Genomic DNA, 19,556 nt, shown 5'->3' with positions numbered 1-19,556 from the left:
GGCAATTACACATTTACGGACGTCGCATAATCAGTTAAAAGTGTTAAAAGTCAGTGTGCCCTGATCTGATCAAGCTGGAGAGGATCAGCCCTACAGACAGGGCCAGCCAGTGAGGAGACCATCCCACATTATGTTTACATTTTGAAGACAGTATAAATGTGAGGGCTGCATGTTAGACCGCACCCCTTTTCCGCCCTTGCTTGTCTTAGAGCATTCGGATGGAAAAGCTGCACAGATCTGATCACTGTATGAGTCCTGAACTTCAGAGATGGAAAAGAAACCAGACAAGAAAATTCAAATTGAGTGTCTTTCCTCTTCATTTGTGTTGTGTTATAAAAATGTCAAATTGATTAACCTGACAGTCCAGTTATCAAATATAATTTATTTCCGTATAGAAAATATACTATATTCCAGAGTTGGTTTTAGCCACAGGTGCTTGTACTTAACCGGCAGGTAAAGGACCTCGGAAGCTCACATGCTGAGTGTGGGCACCCAGCTGTACATCATGCAATGACACATAGGCTTAGTTTATCGCATTTATTGACGTTATCATTGCAGGACACATCAGACCTGCTCAGCCTCTTTGGAGAGGTTTGTGAGTTGAGTCTTCACACGCTGCAGCAGACATTATCAACATTTAACAGCAGGATAAAAGATGTTTTAACAAGAGCACAGTGTGGTCATTACAGAATATTTACTTAAAAATATGACATTAGCATTACTTTGTTGTTAGGAGCATCCATCCATTATCTGTACCGCTTCTCCTCGCAAGGGTCGCGGGGCGTGCTGGAGCCTATCCCAGCTGTCTTTGGGCAGTAGACGGGGGACACCCTGAACTGGTTGCCAGCCAATCGCAGGGCACACAGAGACAAACATCCGCACTCACAATCACACCTAGGGCCAATTTAGAGTATCCAATCAACTTACCATGCATGTTTTTGGAATGTGGGAGGAAACCGGAGTGCCCGGAGAAAACCCACGCAGGCACGGGGAGAACATGCAAACTCCACACAGGGAGGCCGGAGCCGGGATCGAACCCACGACCTCTGAACTGTGAGGCGGACGTGCTAACCAGTCGATCACCGTGCCGCCTTGTTAGGAGCATCTATTGCCATAATACAAAGAAAAAGTAATTATCCATCCATTTATAGGTTGTTTATGAAGGACCAGTGTCAGTCGCGTTTTAACATCAAGAGCCATATTTCTGCACAGTCAAAGTCGTCTCAGAGGCCACTTCCCCGCTGATGACGTCACCGTTTCCAGATGTCATTACGGCTTCTGGTGGCTCTCTCAGTGCCCGCGCGGCTCTCTTTTCAGCTGAGCACAAGAAAATAGAAACTCAAACAATGCATGGAAACACCTCCATTTTCTGTCTGATGGACATGTTTTACGGCAAACGAGTGGATTCTACAAAGCCAAACAAACCTGTGATTCTTTGATTTGTTTCAAAACAATGGAAATAATTGTTTCCAGCGTCAAATATAACCCATCAAAAAACAGGGCGCATTAGGCGACATAACGCTTTTCTACATTAAGCATTTAACACTAATATGTAAAATATTATATTACATTGAGGTCGGCAGTAAGACAGTCATTTGAACCCATTTCATAGAAGAGGAACACGTCAGCGCGTTCGCCATATTGGATGTGGCCATCGTATTAGTCATAAAATTAGCTAATTATATTCGTAAAATTGAGTTAAGATGACATCATACAGTCAAAACCAATGGCTCACCTGACTGCCAGTGACTAATAAAAGGGGACAAAAAAAACTTTTCTTGACCATTCAATAAAATCCAAATATTGTGTGGATGAGTTAATTGCTTTCAAGCGGGTAAGCTACGCTGCACATATTTACAATAACTTGACAACAAACCTTTAACATGGAACAGCTAACTAGATGAAAATATAAAGCAATGCCCAATTAATATTAGGACATGTGATGATACCAAATACTCGCTCCTCTGACTGATTAAATTTGGTACAGTACTACTTGCTCTCTGTTTGGTACGTCCTGGCTGCAGAACGCAGTTCTAGGCGTGGCTCAACGTCGGATGGTCCTAACTGTTTGGCTCTCGACATGTACGTGCCTTTTTTCTGTTTTAATTAGTTCCTTGGCAGCTTTAATGACGCACGGTCTTGTAACATCACATTTAATTTCACACTGAAAATTAAAAACTATTAACGGACTGAAACCCGAATACTAACCTCATTCAAAGGAGTTCGCCATCTGCTGGGTAGATTTGGTATTATACATCCCACTTATTGAGGAGAACGTCTTTTGACCACAACTTTTGAACCCAATGGGCTAGCCCTAGACACTCATAACCAACATCAACTCCCCCATTTTCATAGTCCCCGAACAGGGTTGCAGGCTTTCGTGGCTCTACAACCATCTGTTCACCCACAATGGACGTCAAATGGCTGTTTCGACCACTTCCATCAAACATTTCATAGCTCCGCCCCGACTGACTGAGGGTTGAGTTTATTTTCGATGTTCAATAAAGTGTTAGAAAGTAAGCGTGACGTCCTAGGACGACGCATCATTAAAACCAACAAGGAAATAGTTGAACAAAAAAAAGAAGAAAAAAAAGAAGGCGCTTAGAATCCGTGTGGGCCCTTATGTTGAGCCACGCCTCGAACAGCGCCCTGCAGCGAGGGCTACTCGCTCTGTTATGGAGACAAATTTATTGGTATAACCCCAGAGAGCTTTGTAATGCCAAAATGACCAGAACTATTCAGAGCTCTGAGAAGAAAAAATAAGGGGTAAGAAAAAAAAAGAGGCGGGTCACGATTTGTTTGACAGGGATGATAGTCATGAAGTGACTAAATGTTCCAATTTGTAATTTAAATTGTGTGACATGTTATCTTAAAAATTAAATGCAATGCAGGGTTATGTTCACGTACCCCTCCCCCCCCCCCAGTAAAATATTTAAGATGACTTCATTACTGTACACATCTTACCGATAGCACTACATGGCGTCACAATGGGCTCTTCCAGTTGCTCTCTCCTAGCAATGGCCGCCCGAATCTTCCTGACCGCGTAGATGCCCGCTGTCGTGCAAAACACTATTATTAATCGTAGTAGTATTATATTTCACATATTAAATCAACGTGTTCTGCTTTTATTGGATTAGAACCTGACTTTTAAGTCACAAGTTAGTTTCCAAATTGGTCAGAATAGTGTAGTAACTTTTTAGGTAAAACTGAAATTAGCCATTGGCAACATTGATGGAGGATATAAAATAACTTCTACGCTTTTATTATAGTATGTACGATATTAATTAAACTGTCAAACACGTCTTGTGTTAAAACAACAACTATGAATAGTTATTTACGTCAAGACACAGATTGGTTTGCTGAAACACAATTTCGTTCAATCGTAGGCTAAACTAAAGACATTTATAACTAAAACAACTCAAATGTACCTTTTATAATCAGTCAGACCATATTTGCAACTTGCAGTTTTAAGATCTTGGGTGTTTTATTCCGCTCCTCCCGAAGAGTAAACAAACAGCACTCCCGGAAGTGTTGCAGAAACTCGCAACCAATTCAGTACGCCGAAAGAGAATAAAGGCGGGACTTTGTTGCCAGTTACTTTCTAACTGGCTCAGAGTTGACGCAACGTAATTACGTATTGACTGACCCGGAAAAACTCCATAAATGGTGGGCTAGCAGCACGACTAGTTTGTCATTTATTACGTTGTGATGTTTAATGCATTGTGACGTATGAAGCTCGTTAAAAGCGAATAGTATTATGCTGCCGGTCTGTTTAGTTTAGTTTTTTTTTTAAATCAGTCATTGGTGCCTTTTTAACTTAACTATAAAGGAGGTTGACGTCGGTAAGACGGCCCCCGAACTAACATCTAGTATGACGGCGCGCAATGAGTTTACTCGTACCGGCAAAAATATGCGACACAAGGTGGGCAGTTATCGCCGTAGTTTTACATTTATAGCCTGGAAGTGCATTTTCATACAAATATTAACTGTAATTGTGACATTGCTTCTAATAGCATAGATTAATGAACAAGCACTTCGCTACCGTAAAACAAGAACTCTGTCTTAAACTCCTCGTAGTCTACAAATCAAACTTTTGCTCACAAAATAAACTGGCATCCCACAAATATTGAGATTGTTTATAGTTTAAACACTAAAATAAACATTGTTTTGCCAATTTCAGACATAGACATTTGTGTGATACATAATTTATTCGTTATTTTGTGTTTTACAGTTCCCTGTCTTATTCTTGCACAATACTTACAACTAATAGAGTTATTTCAAGCAAAAAAACATCTCCAACAATATTTTCACATGAAGTACAGCAGTTTGTCATAGAGTTGCATTTGTATTTTCAATATACCGGTATACACGTATTTAACTTAAAACATTTTCACGACAAATTCACACATTCTTTCAAAACATGACCATACATTACAAAAACTTAGTGAGACACTTTACTTATCAGGAATGATGTGTTGTAATGTTGACATTCACTTTCAACTACGACAGCAGTGTTGTAAACCAGTTGCTGATTCACTGTTTACTTAAATGTCACAAACACAAAGCACAAAACAATCACTAGCAGGATCCAAAGGGATGGATGGATGGAGTCCTTGAGGGTCAGGTTTTCAGTCCATCCTTATCTTCTGGTTGGTCATCCTGTAGATGATGCTGTCATAGCCTGGGTCCATGTTCCACAGGTTGTAACCGACAGCAATTACTGCAAGCGCCAGCGCAATCATCAGCCACAGTATGATGTTGAAGACCACGGCGTAGTTGAAGTTGTACTTGTAGGCCAAGTTGTACGGGCTGCCCGGGTTGCTCTGCAAAAAACAATTACTTTTTTATCAATAGCTTCTGCGTATTTGTGCCTAATAGCAGAAAAATATACCTTATTTGCTCAACAAGCAGCCTTCACTCCGCAGTTAAATATTAGGGGTGTTCCGATGAAAGTTAACTATAGGCATCTATATGAATATATATTATCTTTGGCACAATGGCGATCAAATTTATTCAAAAAGGCTATTTTTTCCTAAGACGTCAGTCAGACGACTGGCTCACTAAAACCATGACATCGTCCTGTAGCCGGGTGCTGCCACGGACGTAAATAAGAATTCATGTATACATTTCTGCGCGCATCGCCCACGAAACGCGCCGGCGAGGATGCTTGTAGAGCCTCTTTCCCGGCTGGATTCGCTCATCGGGTATCCTGCTGTCTGCTCGAGAAAGTGAGCGTGTGTTTAGTATGCAGGGGCGGTACAGGGGTGGCTCTCTCAGAAAGTATAAGATTGAGGACCCAATCATTTTCTTGCATTGGGCAGAGTTGGTGCTTCGAGAGCAGGAATGCTCAGAGAAGGGGTAATGGAGGAAAACATCACTTTGGGAAATGTTTTTCGTGAGGAATTAGCATTTTAACATAAAAGCTTAAAGTGGAAGTCAACCCAAACATGTTTTCCAAGATTATGTTCTTGCAGGCCCACTTGTTGAAACAAGGCATTCTGATAAATATTGCGGTTGTGCAATAAGAGTTAATCCACCCGTTTTTAGCCATATTCTTGAAAAAAATGTTTGAGTTGACTTCTCTTTAAGAAAAAGTTGATTTTGCATTATACAGGCCCTTTAAGGAAACGGGGAGGAAACAACACTGCACAAAGGCTGGTCTCTAGTTGCCTGCAGGCTGGAAAGTACGAGCTGCGGGTGATTTTTTTTGTAATCTGCAATGAAAGGCATTGATCAACATGCTGATCACATACTTTTCCACGGAAATCGGCCAATCACTATTGATCGCAATTGGTGGTCGATTGATCAGAGCACCACGAGTAAATATAAGTGTGTGAATTACTTACCTTAATTTAGATTGTAGAATAATATATTTTACTCTACAAAATCTACAGACATCCAATTATAATAATATCCAATTTCACACAAATGAAGGCCTCCGCTAAATCTACACATTACCCTGAAAGAGCCCTGGCACATAAACACTCATGGCCACTATTTGCAGAACTACGGTATATAATTATTGCAATTGTAATAGAGTATGGATATTATGATTTAAGTACCAATACTTATGAGTTATTACTTATTTGTATTTGTGGGAAAAAGAAAAACAGGTACAAATTATGTCCATCTTCCTGACATGTAGGTACCCATCAAGTGCTTTTTTAAGCATTAATCTTTTAGCTGTGGAAGCTTTTCAATGTATTCTTTATTATTATACTAAAACTCAATTTAAGTCTTAAAATGCATTTATACAAATAATGGCCCCTCCCACAATAAAGGCCTCACACGTAACGGACACCTGTCATTCTTCTGTCGAGTATGTAAAGGTGTTCGGCACACAATATGGACTTACGATCTGTTTCGATTCCAAAATGGAGCGTGATTTCCTGGTGAGAGGAGCCTCAAAGTTCTTCACTGTCACGACCTCCACCACAGCACTATTGCCATAGAGACTGTACATGTCCTCTCCGAACTACAAAACAAATGAAAAAAAACACGAAAATATTTATTGGAGCCTAAAGCGATGATTGGGAAGTCTCCTCCTCCTCCTCTTTACCTTCTGCAGGACAGAGGAGAGAATGGCGATGGCATCTCGGTACTGAGGAGAGTCTTGTCCGTAGACGCGGCTCAATTCCTCCAGGCCCGACAGCTCCAGGGAGTAAAGGTCTGGAGAGTGGTCCTTGGCCAGATGCCTGTGCCTCTGCAGCTGTAACATAGAGACACATTGTTAAAAATGTTAGAGCAGGTAGACAGCTGCCGTGCTATCTTTCAATAAGGTTTCCGTCTCACGAGACAATGAGGCAAGTACCTAACATGCTTATCCTGGCGTGTGAAACAAACAAACAAAAAAAAACTCACCATGTACGTGTGTCTTGTGTATTTTACAATGTTTCGGCTGCCGACCTATGTCGGAGTACGTGTGTGAAAGTGACTGTGATTTTTATTTGTCGAAGGCTTAAGTAGCCGCGCACATAGTCTACGTGTGTGTGCTCTGACTTCGGAGACACGTAAATCAAATTCAACCATTTCAACAGTGGCACACATCTGACACTTCCTCACACACGTCCTCCAACATGACGGCAGCCAAAACCTCACAAAATAGACAACACATGTCACGGTGAGGGTTTTTTCCCTACACGTGGGAAGTTTCAACCATGCAAGGTGAAAAAGATCAAGCACGTTACAAAGGTGAAAGCTGATGCGGCAGCGTTAGCTTCGTGCAGATTGGGGAGCAGCAACTGCACCAAGCAGTGAGAGACGGCTACAAAACACCGCTGCACTCAAGGCTAATAAATGAACATGAACGGGTCGCTGCGGCAGAGTTTGCAGGTCCCAATTCCCTCGCGGTCAGGTTAACCAATCAGATGGTTATTTTGATCATCTGAAAAACTTTATTTTGAAAGAGGATGCTAACGTTCAGGAATAAAAACATTGTTGGGAGTCAGGTGAGTCGATAAACATATTTTGCGAGTCCAATAGCAGGGTCCGAGACAAGTCCGAGTCAAATACCAAGGAGTCTGAGTCAAGTCCGAGACAACAAAAAATGGTGTCGAGTTCAGACTCGAGTACTACAGCCCGGAACACAGTTTAAATTTTAGTTTAAAAAAAATGTTGACTGCAAAAAAATAAAACCGGTTGGTCGTTCGTTATTAACTGGAAATTATTTTTCCTTCTTCTGCATTTATAATTGTTCTTCAACAAAGCAAAATATGTTTTATTTTTATCCGAATACCTGATTATTCAATAGAATTTTCAGTAGGATATCCGAATACCAAAATATTCTATAGCTGCAGCCCTAAAGTCAAATGTGTGAAGTGGTAAAGCCACAGATTTGTTGGTATTATTTTGTACTCCGCGCTTTAGTTTGTACCTTACTGATTTACTACAGAATATTATACACTTATGTGTACACCACACCTGTATGGTAGAATTATGTTGTCGTGGTGACCTTAGCATCCTATAATTGATAATAGATCTAATATTTTTCATTGTAATAAAGACTCATTGTTAAAAAATATATTAGAAAAGGACCATGAAAGAAATAATCCTAACTTAAATCGCAATCACAATTTCTAAGGGGGACAAAAAATATCAATTAGATTCTTTTCCAAAATCGCTCAGCCCTAGAAAAACTAGTGTAGAAGAAGAAACTCACCAGAGCTGTGATATCATGCAGGACTTGGATCTCAGAGAGGAATAGCAAATCAGCCTGTGGACATGACAGTAGCAAGGTCAGACATGATGTACAGTGTGTGTGGTTGTCGTAGAACAGCGGTGCTAATGGGAAGTGACCTCTGCGTTCCTGCTGAGGGAGTTGAGGGGCAGGGTGGCCAGCACGGAGCCATCTTGCGACAGGCGGCCTCGGATCTGCTGCAAGGTAACCGGCAGATCCTCAAACACGGCGTTGGCTTTGCCCAGCATGTACAGCCTCTAATGGAGGACACAAAAAGACACACGATGGGCACCCTGGCACACGTCACAAATACATCAATAGCCTGCAGCAAAACTGGAGTCATTGTTGTAACTTCTACCATTCAACTCTGCGTCAGTTCTAATTCAGACTCAAACTGTGTCTATCAGAAAAGCTTTACTTACTGGAGAGGAAACATTATAAGTAACATTTTAACATTATTAACTGTCAAAAAAATGTTGCTCGACTAGTCCTTGAGACTTTTTTACATGTTCTGTAATGACAGACGGGTCAACCCAATTTCATCAATAGACAGTCAGCACGGAGCCAACTTGTCACCTAGAGCAATTTATAGCTAATGCAGAACTAAGCATTACAACTGTATTTACAGTACCCTGTATTGGTAAATTTTAATTTGCATGTCACTGACAATTGTATCCCTCATATTGGACTGAGCAGCCTGACCCTTTACCGTGTCTCAATAAGTTCCATTTCTTGTTCTATGGGTATCATAATGGTTTGGCTTTTTTTTTTTTTCCCTCCATTCTATTGTGGCATCAATGAAAAAGTCAACGGAACAGCACACCACTTTAACCTTTAGATCAGGGATGGGCAACAGTTTCATTTTCAAAATTATTCGAAGGACACAAAAAATGTTTACTGTGGTGGAGCAGTTGGAAGTTGTAATAACAGCATTCACCACTAGATGGGAGACACTGCTTTAGAACACCTCCAAGACGCCACAACAACACCGATCTCAAAAGTATACAAATAGCATTCTTTTTTTTTCCCCCCACAAGAACTGCTGACAGTTTGTTTGAAATGCATGAGAAGTTACTTAACTTGTATCCTCCTCAAGGACATATTAAACCACGGCTATTCAACTGGCGTCCTGGGGGACAGATCAGGCCCACCAAGCATGTTGGTCCGGCCCGCGGAAGATTGCCAAAAAGAAAAAACACCGACGTTCGCCAAATGCACACATCCTTATGTTACACACCACCTGGGATGGTAGTAGCGTTGTGCACTGTTATGCCTCTCCACCGACAGTATCAAAAGAATAAGGAAGTGGCTTCAATGCTCTTCTTCCTGCAGGTGAAATTGAGGGGACTGCAAAGCGGGAGAGGCCGAGCATTTTCACGTGGGATGTTTCCCCCCCCAAAGCAGGAGTAGAAAAGGCAGAAGCCTGAGTGAGCCGCGGTGGCGCCTCACTCCGACAATCGGTCTGTAATCACGTTGTCATCATCGTTACTGTGGCGGTCTCTGGCCCCAGGCCCCTCGGGTTTTTGATAATGTTAACAATTTAGTTGAATAGCCCTGTATTAATCGCTGAGTAGTGTTACAAATGCATATGGTGGTTTAATTGGACAAGTGGCTGTTGTGATGGATGGCTAGTGCACCTGCAATGCAGAAGGGACAAATTTTCCTGCCCTATCTGCAATGTAGTACAGGTGAGCGAGTTGATCAGATCTATCTGAGTTGATGTTTGTGAAAACGTGCACACACTGAGTTCTTGTACTGAAATGTTTTTATTGCTGTTAGGCAGTTTTGTGCCATCTCTGAATGGGAATTTGTATGAAGCCCTTTGCACAGGGGGAAAAATACATTAGGTTGGTTCAAGCCTTTGTAATGGAGGAGTGGATATCTTATATGCATTTGAGCAAGATACTCTTACGTACATCGGTTTGATAAAAACCAGACACATGCACATATTTTTTTTCCTCAATTAAAATGATTTTTTTTTTCATACATCTAGTTAGGAAGTGAGTGGTCCTATGTGGCTCTCCAGTAGCGCTGAAAAAAACTGTGGCCCCTCCCATCATTGAAGTTGCCCGTCCCTGTTTAAGATACTCAATGAGCTTGAAGGCTCCTGAAAATTGTTGACTTCACACGCGTTAGCTGGAAGTCCAAGTTTTGAGGTTCGATGGTCTTAATGACTATGTTTGTACCTCTTCACTCGGCGCGAGCTGCAGCACGACAGGTGTGTCCTCGGCAAACAAGGAGTGTACCGTCTCCGCGACACTATCCAGAGTGAAGGGCACCGGCTGGGAAGAAACAAGGAAAACCTTACTATAACCCACCATAGGTCAATTTTGTGTTATAATCCAGGTCCAGGATGACTCACATTCTCCAAGGGATAGGAGGCCACACTCTGAGGCAAGGCGAGGCTATCGGCTCCTCGGACCACGACCAGAACATTAACGCGAGGACGCTGGAACAGGGGACCAGCCTGCAGACCGGGCCAAGACAGATCCTGAATGGATTCAAAACACACTGTTACCAAAAGCCTCACTGAATAATGCCAATGGAAAATACAGTACAATCACCACGTTTCTAAGTGCTTCAGTATCTTGGCAGATGGAGATAATGACCAGCAGTCAGCGAAGCTATGTTTAGCAGTGTTACCATTGTTTGGTTTGCTTATTTTATTCCCATTGGCTTGATGAGACTCTCAGCCCGAGTACCAGCATTTTACACAACATTGGCTGATATCATTTTATTTTATATGCTTACTCTTGAAGCAGCATGGCGACATACTGGTTGAGTAAATCTGACTCACAGCTATGAAGTTCAGGGTTCAAATATCAGGAGTTAGCATATTTCTCACAACATTGCACGGTAGAGTTATTTAAGGTTTTATAATGGTGGCATAGCACTGATTGGTTGAAGCACCTCTTGAACGGAGAAGCCCATGGTTAGGGCCACCAAGTCGGGAATCTTCTCACCAGACACGGGCCACTCTCCTTTCTGGAAGGAGACAAACTCTGGAGCCTGCAGGACAGTCAAACTGTCCCCACGGACATCTGCACAAAGGAGGGGGGGGAATAAAGCATGTAATAAAAGACACTAAATTTACTTTTGAATTGCTTGTACACAAATGGTTGGAAATACAGAGCGTTAAATAAACAGTGGGGATAATTAACATGGTAACTGTTCTACATTGAGTTTCTCCACATTATCTGCTTGGCTGGACAGAGATTCAGAGCTACTTTCAAGTGTTAACAAGACAACACTATCTGAAACACTATCAAACAGAAACTCCCATATACTGAAAAAGCATAATGATACCTACACCAAAAGGTAAGTTGAGCCACATACAGTGACGCGGATGAAGAGCTGCCCTCATCAGTGAAAATCATTTTAATTTTAATTTTCTAATTTATTGTGCTCATTATGATCACAAAATAGAGGATTAGACTTTTTATTGTCTTTATGAGCACTCGCTTTTTTTGTTACCTCAACATCAATGCCCTGAGCTCTCCTAACACAAGAAGAAATCATGGTAATTAATGAATCCTGGCTTTGGCATTGGCACAGCAATTTGAGCGATCTGTACAGTGCTTCATTTGCATGAGCTTCTTAAAACGGGCTCATTTGAAGAAATGCAAGAGGGTGTGTCAAGTGTGATAGAAATCTTCATCTTTTGGGGTATTTTTGACGAACGCACCTCAGACGTATTAAGACAGTTGGGAATGGGAACAGTTTTAAAATGTTTAGAAAATGTATAATGTCTCTTCTGAATCAAAACGTGTCACTATATAATACGTAATCAAACGTCAAATGACCAAGTAAAAATGAGCAGTGTTATTCATTTTTTGTACGAACACAAGGTAGAAACTCGTGACGAAAAGACGGCGAGAAACTTCCCTGTTCCGTCACCTGTCACATGACTCAAAATCCATATAGTAACTACTGTAAAACAATAATAAACATCTCACAAAGTTGGTGTGTTATTGCCGATCAAAATAATGATTGGACGCACCTAAGAGGGGGATTTTTTATCATTATCACTACGATTATACGCTTTTTGTAATAATGGGTTAGGGAATGTTAACCAATTAGCAACGTTAACTGATTAAACGAGTAAAAACCTGCCAGATAAATTTATACACACAAAACACGGGGAAACACCGCCCAGACGCATCACATCAATACAAAAGGAAAATAGCGTTAAATGAATGAACATATCGACGACGCTATCGTTACTAGCTCGGGAAGCCAAATGAGCTCTGCTAACACTTTGACACCACGATTTGGTAAGATTACACTAAAGCAAGAGCAGATCCGTTTAAAATAAACAGTTGATTGAGTCTATCATTTTATAATCAGTACCAGTCGTGCAGAGGAAGAGGAAGACGAACACGGCGAAGACCAAAGCCTCCATCCTCGGCCAGCCAGTCGGCGACATCTTTCTTTCTCTTTGCTTCTAGCAGAGATCACATGATAAATTACGTCACATCTAATCACGTGGTACAGAAATCCAAACAGCGCATGCGCACCAACAGCCTCTTTGGTTTGGGGACAAAACCTAGTTTCTTCAAATGGTATTTTGTCTGTTATTGTCTATTGTACTAAATTATCATAGGTTATTAAACTGTATATAATTGAGCAAATTTAACAAAAAAATACGATACATCCTATTTCAACATTTCTTTTATTAGATCATATATATATATATATATATATAATATATATATATATATATAATATATATATATATAAATATATATATATATATATAAATATATATATGTGTGTATATATATATGTATATATATACGTGTGTAAATATATGTATATATACGTGTGTAAATATATGTATATATATATGTGTATAGATACATCCTATTTCAACATTTCTTTTATTAGATCATATATATATATATATATATATATATATATATATATATATACACAGTACATGCAGTGTTACAGTGCAGTGCTGATATAGTAGGCCAATTGCATTTGACAAAATTATGCTGCTGGCGACCAGATATGATGACCAGGACCGTCTTGGAAATATACTGGCCGCTCTGGAAAATTTCCCCGAAATTCCCGTTGGCCACCCTGCCCCTGATGTTAAGTAGCCTTGCGCAAATGAAGCAGTGGTTAAAACATGGGAATAACTTTCGGATCGCTGTCGGAGCATTGTTGCAGACTTGAGATTCACCCATTGTCTTGGGCATTCGCTTATTTTCCACTTTTTTGTAATACTCCATTCCATATGTTTTATGTACTTTCCAATTGGAATGTTGTGCAAGTGATCATTCCTAATGTAAACACTTGAAGAGTTATACTGTATCAATAAATTGTTGCATAGTAATACTTCCGCCAAATTAGTAGCTGTCATACTGTATTAAGGGTCCGTGTCTCTTTTAGTCATTGGATATTAGGTTTTTAAGCTGATGTGACAAAAATGGAAACACGACTCGTTATTTGATTTTCCTTTTGAAAATACAAACTCCAAAATTGAAATTCAGCTTTATTTTCGTTTTTGTTGTCTGGAACGAATAAATAAAAGTCTAAAAACGAAAATAGAATACAGCACGAGACAAATCGAAATACGGCTCGTATATCTGTTTTAGATTCCCGGCAGTCTCATACCGTGCAGTCATACACATTCTTTGACCTACGGTAGATAGATAACGTCATAGGATAACATTCTTTGCCAAATGCCTTTGCGATCTCCTGTCCACTCGGTGGCGATATGTACCAAGGAGATGTAACCCGCCAAAAACAAGACGAAGAAAAAGCAGCAAAGAAAAAGAACCGGACACAATACATCCGGTTCAGGAACCAAGTCTCCTGGTGACTGGCAGCTGTGTTTTCAGTGAGTAATTTAAACATTTTTTACTGTCTATTTGCCATTTATATACAAATGTATGTTTTTACACTATTTAGGAGCATAATTACGACGCTGAGGCCCTCCAGTTTGTTTATTGTTACTTGCTACGTCACTGGAAGCTTGCTAGCTATGTAAAACAATATCAACAAAGGTGGCTCGTTAGCTAGCACGCCCACAAGTAGAACTCAGCTGTCAATCAAGGAAAAAGCGTTTGACTTGAAACTTTTCCTCACCAAAGATGATGTCCACAATGAAAGAGTGATGGCTTCGCATATGGGGAAAGATTTGTCTCAAAATATTCACACAAATGCATCACGTGTTTTTCAGATCCACTAATATTTGTGATTTTCACAAATTTATTTCACTTAACTAAATATTTATGTTTTTAAATGGAAAAATTTAGTTGCACCAAAATGTGCTTTTCAGATCCACAAATATATTCGTGATTTTCACGTTTTTTGTGTGCCTTTATCATGACTTATCGTGTAAGTATTTAGGTCCGCGTGTGAAATGTCGAATGTGCATTTGTGGATCAGCAGGCACGCCGTTTCATGATGTTGTCACACACACAGGTCTCAGGTATTTACATGTGTGGAAAGGTCATGCTAGCTGAAATGAAATGTTCCTTACTTACGAGCTGAGGACTCAACTTTTGGCTTTGTAGACACTTTGAGTCATGTTGCAGCTCATAGCACTCCAGTAGCGCCATCTGCAGGACAAGGAACAACTTACAAATTACAAACTGACCTACTAACCTGAAATGCAGTCATCTGGAACACCATGGAGACAAGTTGGATGAAATGTAAAGACAGTCTCCTCGTCGCTGCATGGTGAAGTCTGCATGTGGACCTAAAGACAGACATGTGAGTCAAAAGCTTATGGCATCAGCAACATACCATGAATGTATTGTTTCACTTTTTAATAACATGGCGAATCATTTTTAGTTGACTTTCGGATGTTTTGATTCACTGTAGACTGGAACCTTCCACTGCAGCAGCTGGTTGAGCTCCTGAAACGGTGCAGAGACTTCTCCCGATGGACAAACTTGCAAATACCACAAACAACGGACCAGACAGCTGATATTTTTAGAACGTTTATTTGCATGTCTTAATATTGAAAATGTAGGCAGCTTTGAGGACCTTCCACATTTAGAAAAAAAATCTTCGAGAGTCCCTGACGGCACTCTTACTGGAAGCTGCAGTGAATGCTACGTCCAAGAAAAAGCAGGCAAGTGCCCTTTCAACATGCCGAGTTTTTTGTCGCCTGTTGAACCGGTCAGCAAAGTTGATCATTGTGCCACCTAGAACAACAATAAACAGTCAAGTACTTTGATTCATCAAGTTTGTCTTTTGCAACAGGTCCCAACCTTGACGAAGAGGAGCTCGACTTCACAAGTTGATCCATGCTGATCAGCTTCTTCAGCGCCACCTTGTTGACCGGGGTCTTCAATCCTGTTCCTTGTGGGTCGCTGTCCTGCCTGTTTTCCACTGCCCCCATCTGCAACACATCCGATTCAAATGTTCAGCAAGCGTTTTAGGAGCCTCATCATTTCAATCAGGTGTGTCACAGCAGGGAGACAAAACATTCAGTAAACCGGCCCTCAAGGAACAGGATTGGTGACCACTGATGAGTGTCCTGGCTGCAACTTTGGCAAAACGGCAGAGGGAAAAAAAATGCTCACTTGATACACTGCCATCTTGTTTCACAGCTCTCAATGAAGCTCTGGCAGAAGTTTGGATGGGACACTGCTGGAAAGTCCCATCAGGTTTCCTGACCTTCCATCGGTGACATCCAAAATCCAGGCTGGTGCTTCTTCCTGGAGCGATACTGCAGAAAACATTAAAGTTGACAATGATCTTCATGTTGCCATTCAGTCCATGTTCCCACCTGACTCAGCTCTCAAATCCAGGTCCAGAAAGTAAAACCCCTGCCACAGTTTGGCTGTAGCCGCAGGTGCTTCCACTCAACCGGAAGGTAAACAGCTCCCCAGAAGCTGGTTGGGTGGGAGCACCTGTGGCCAAGTCAAACTCTGGCTGGGGTTTCACTAACTGGACCTGGATTTGACACACCTTTTGTTGACAGCGAGCTGAGAAAGAATGAGTTGTTTCTTTTTCCCGACTTAAATAGGTTTCCTGTGATGACGTCACTTCCAGAGAAAAAAACAACTAATTTAACACAGAAAGCTAAATAGTCCACGCCAATAAAGAAGTTGTGTTACATTGAAAATGCGGGAGCGAAATAATAGAAGCGTTGTCATAAATGCTTTCCCGGGCTCGAACCCGGGTTGCCTGCATTTGAAGTAGTGGTGTATTACACTCGACTGTCACTCATGCGACCATTGTCTGTCTTAGCATTATATATCAGATATGATGACGCAATGAAAATGCAAATATGTAAATTAATGCATGTATATATACAAACAACCGAACTACCGCCAGAGATCTGACATGGTCGAATGATTAGTGTCGTGACTTGGTCTATCGGAGACCGGGTTCTATTCCTACTTTGTTCTCCATTTAATCTCGATTCCTGCTTTGTTCTCCATTTAATTTGTAAATGCAGCAAAGAGTGAGGATTGAACCTGGGTCTCCGGAACGCCAAGCCACTCGGCCATCTTGGGACTTGGCCTGCAGTCTTCCAAACATCCATCTATCCAGCCATTACCCGAGCCGCTCATCCTCAGTTACATGAAAAAAAAAAAAAATGTAATTGGGGAGATGGTTGGCATCCCTCGTGAAGTCGTCACTTACACCGCTAACATTCCACGTGGACTGTGTGATTACACTCAAACCGAACAAATAACCCCCCAACCCACCAGTGTTTACTACCACTAACTTCATGGTGTCATCCATCGGGAGAGAGTTTGCAAAGTCAACGTGGTTTGATATTGAAGACGAACATGACAAAAGAGGCAGTGTAATTTGTTACTTTTCTATATTGGTGATCGTAAATAAAGTGCTTGACTAAAACACACGTGTCTTCTTGTCAGCAGCGTCTCGTCTCGTTAGTTTGGGGGGGGTCGCTACTGGTCCGACAGGTCTGTAACCTTCACCTGCAACACACAACGAAACATGGTGAAATCAAATTTAATAATAATGACTATTAATACTATTTGAGAGAAAAATGGGAAGACTTTCCGACGGCCCCCCAAAGTATTATGTGTCATCCGGAAAATATACACCACCGCTCATCCATGGACATGAAGCGTTTTCTTTGAGTGCGCACCTATGGAGAAGAAAATGGTAATGTCCATAAATCTCAAATATTGGTGCGACCCTTTTGCTATTGACAAAACAAGTCTTTTTAATTCCCGTTTCGTTTTGAAAAACGAATTCGGACGTTTTTACATTTTAGTATCTGCTTCCAAACCCAATATTCAATGACCAAAGGTTATTAGTCTTAAAAGTCCCGCCAGACCGAATCTGCTTCTGTTAGCGACGAAAAGGTTTCATTAGCCTTCTGAAAATCATGACAAACCAGGGTTTAAATGCCCACCCAAAAGAAAAGCGATCGACGAAAAAAAGCTGTCCACCTCTTGTTCCCGTGTCCTCGTTAATAGTTATCACAGAAGAAGATAATTATACAACACCATAGGATGCTCCCTGTGTGATGTTTAAAGGTGTATTTATCGTAACATCGGTGATAATTTTGGTTAGCATGTCCGCCTTTTACTGAATGATAGCATTTAGCTAGCGGACGTTCGTTGTTTCATCAATTGTTTTACACGCCAGTGTTGCATGGAACAATATCTTGGAGTGACAAGTAAATAACTTGAAGTAAGAACGTTTGCCTCTTATTTGTACAAGTGGTTGAAAAGTGCCCTGTCCTGAGATAGTCTTGAATGTAGTAGATCGATGAGAACACGTTAAGGTAATTTGCCTGAACTCAGATGACTACTACTGTTTGACTATTGTACACAGATTTGTGTATTGTACATACGTACGTTTGACAAGAGCGATATCATACCGCGATTACTGGTCAGTAATCCAGTCTTCCTGTTGACGTTTCTAAGGATTCTAATCTCAATCACATTCAATTTCCCGCACACTTGTCTGCTTGTCTAAAGTTTAAGTGTACTTCTCCAGCGCTAAAAATTGTTAAAAGTCACTTAAAACTTGCAGTCACTAACTGCATTCGCAGACGAAGCACTCGTCCGCCGCAAGGGATTGTGAGATATACTGCTAATTTTACCACCATGGTCGAAGCACACGATTGTGAACAACAAAAATACAGAATCCAATTTCATGCTTGTATTTTTATGCAAAATGGTCTCATATTTTTTAAACCAGCTAAAATTATTGTTGGTTGTTTTCAGATTTGAGTTTCAAAATCGGAAATATAATACGCGGAACGTCCCTAAATTCTAGTGTTTTTTAAATTAAGTTTCTTTAATGTAATCTTAATACATTATTTTCTTCTTTGCGCGGTGTTTTATTTGATTGCATTGCTTCTAGTACAGTTGATGTTTTTATCGCCAATCAGCAGCCATATCAATGTAATGGGCCCGGGGCGTTCAGAATCATTGGTAGTGTTGACCGAGCAATGTCAATTATATTAAAAGAGGGACTGTTTACAAATTCAACTGCGATGGTCCTTTGTGATGTCAGCATTGTCGGTCCGCTTATTGGTTGGTCTGAACAAACCTCTTCCGTTCAGCAATGTTGTTGGGATACCTAGTGTGAATCACACTCACAGTCACATCATCTGGTTCAAAGGAACGCTCCAGAAAATATTTGTTGAAGCAATTCCCTTGTTTACTTAGGCTTATTGAGAATAGCAAACATGAAAAGAACAAATAAAAAGCAAAGGTGGGTCCCTGTAAGGAGTTTATTTATGGGGCAATCATGAAACTGAATTGGAATCTTGTAAATCACTTGCAATGTTTAATAAGCTTTAAAAAATAAATAAATTTTAAAATGACTAATAATCAGGTGTAAATAGGAGAAACTAGAATTGTAACTCTTTGCTGTGTTAGCATTAGAGTGATAAAATATATATAGGTAGGTAGGTGTATTGTATGTGTAAGATAATGATTTGACTACATGCATATGTGTGATAATGTAAGACAATTTTTGGGTTGACTTCCACTTGAAGGTGAGGTTGGAACAACATAAAGCAAAAGCAACAGGCTCCAGAAGTGCGTCTTTATTATTCTAAATACAATATACTTGAACATTCAACAAAATGCAACCCCTCCATACTTGACAGGTAACAGGAATCAAAAGATATATCTGGGGCCAACTAAAGTGCACTGTCATGCAAAAAGGTCAAAATTGATTCCATCCGATAGTATATGTCACCTGCATATAGAAACATGTCGGCTGCTCAACGGGGGAGTAGCCATCATAATTTGGCTCATTTTTGCAAAGTACCACCATTTTGTCCAGGCCTGTTTCACGAGCTTATGATTATCATTTTTAAAATAAAGATGTTCGACCAGAATTAAAAAGCTATTTAATTAGTTGGTTTTCATTTAAGTTTGATTTTTTTTGTTATTAGTTTTTTTTTATATATATT

At 40.5% G+C, this 19,556-nt stretch overlaps 1 protein-coding gene and 3 long non-coding RNA genes across 7 annotated transcripts; 1 reads left to right on the top strand and 3 right to left on the bottom strand.

The window, feature by feature from the left end:
- Positions 1-523: 523 nt before the first annotated feature.
- On the bottom strand, positions 524-3,555 carry LOC147136232 (uncharacterized). Its single transcript, XR_015089571.1, has 3 exons — positions 3,429-3,555; positions 2,965-3,054; positions 524-1,317 (listed from the first exon to the last, which is right to left on the bottom strand). It is a non-coding gene; the product is annotated as an uncharacterized LOC147136232 (long non-coding RNA).
- A 634-nt stretch (positions 3,556-4,189) lies between these two features.
- Positions 4,190-12,662, bottom strand: atp6ap2 (ATPase H+ transporting accessory protein 2). Its single transcript, XM_086052584.1, has 9 exons — positions 12,527-12,662; positions 11,087-11,217; positions 10,539-10,667; positions 10,363-10,458; positions 8,296-8,433; positions 8,159-8,212; positions 6,560-6,709; positions 6,356-6,475; positions 4,190-4,823 (listed from the first exon to the last, which is right to left on the bottom strand). Exons 1-9 carry the CDS (start codon positions 12,600-12,602, stop codon positions 4,629-4,631), a joined length of 1,089 nt encoding a protein of 362 aa, XP_085908710.1. The 5' UTR covers positions 12,603-12,662; the 3' UTR covers positions 4,190-4,628.
- Positions 12,663-13,923: 1,261 nt separating this feature from the next.
- Positions 13,924-17,002, top strand: LOC147136230 (uncharacterized). 4 transcript variants are annotated; one of them, XR_015089745.1, is made up of 7 exons: positions 13,977-14,024; positions 14,537-14,618; positions 14,704-14,902; positions 15,014-15,266; positions 15,398-15,597; positions 15,748-16,013; positions 16,602-17,002. It is a non-coding gene; the product is annotated as an uncharacterized LOC147136230 (long non-coding RNA). The 4 variants fall into 4 exon arrangements; XR_015089743.1 differs by lacking the exon at positions 14,537-14,618 and having other exon boundaries at positions 13,924-14,024; positions 14,806-14,902; positions 15,748-15,841; XR_015089742.1 differs by lacking the exon at positions 14,537-14,618 and having other exon boundaries at positions 13,924-14,024; positions 14,806-14,902.
- On the bottom strand, positions 15,126-18,367 carry LOC147136229 (uncharacterized). The gene is made up of 5 exons (XR_015089746.1): positions 17,983-18,367; positions 17,014-17,091; positions 15,721-15,866; positions 15,406-15,536; positions 15,126-15,339 (listed from the first exon to the last, which is right to left on the bottom strand). It is a non-coding gene; the product is annotated as an uncharacterized LOC147136229 (long non-coding RNA).
- Between the last annotated feature and the right edge of the window lie 1,189 nt (positions 18,368-19,556).

Source organism: Filicampus tigris, chromosome 14 (genome assembly GCF_054856515.1).
Source record: "Filicampus tigris isolate MCC_2025a chromosome 14, RoL_Ftig_1.0, whole genome shotgun sequence".
Taxonomy (NCBI): Eukaryota; Metazoa; Chordata; class Actinopteri; order Syngnathiformes; family Syngnathidae; genus Filicampus; species Filicampus tigris.
The sequence above is the reverse complement of the archived record's forward strand: the minus strand, read 5'-3'. Positions and strand labels throughout refer to the sequence as shown.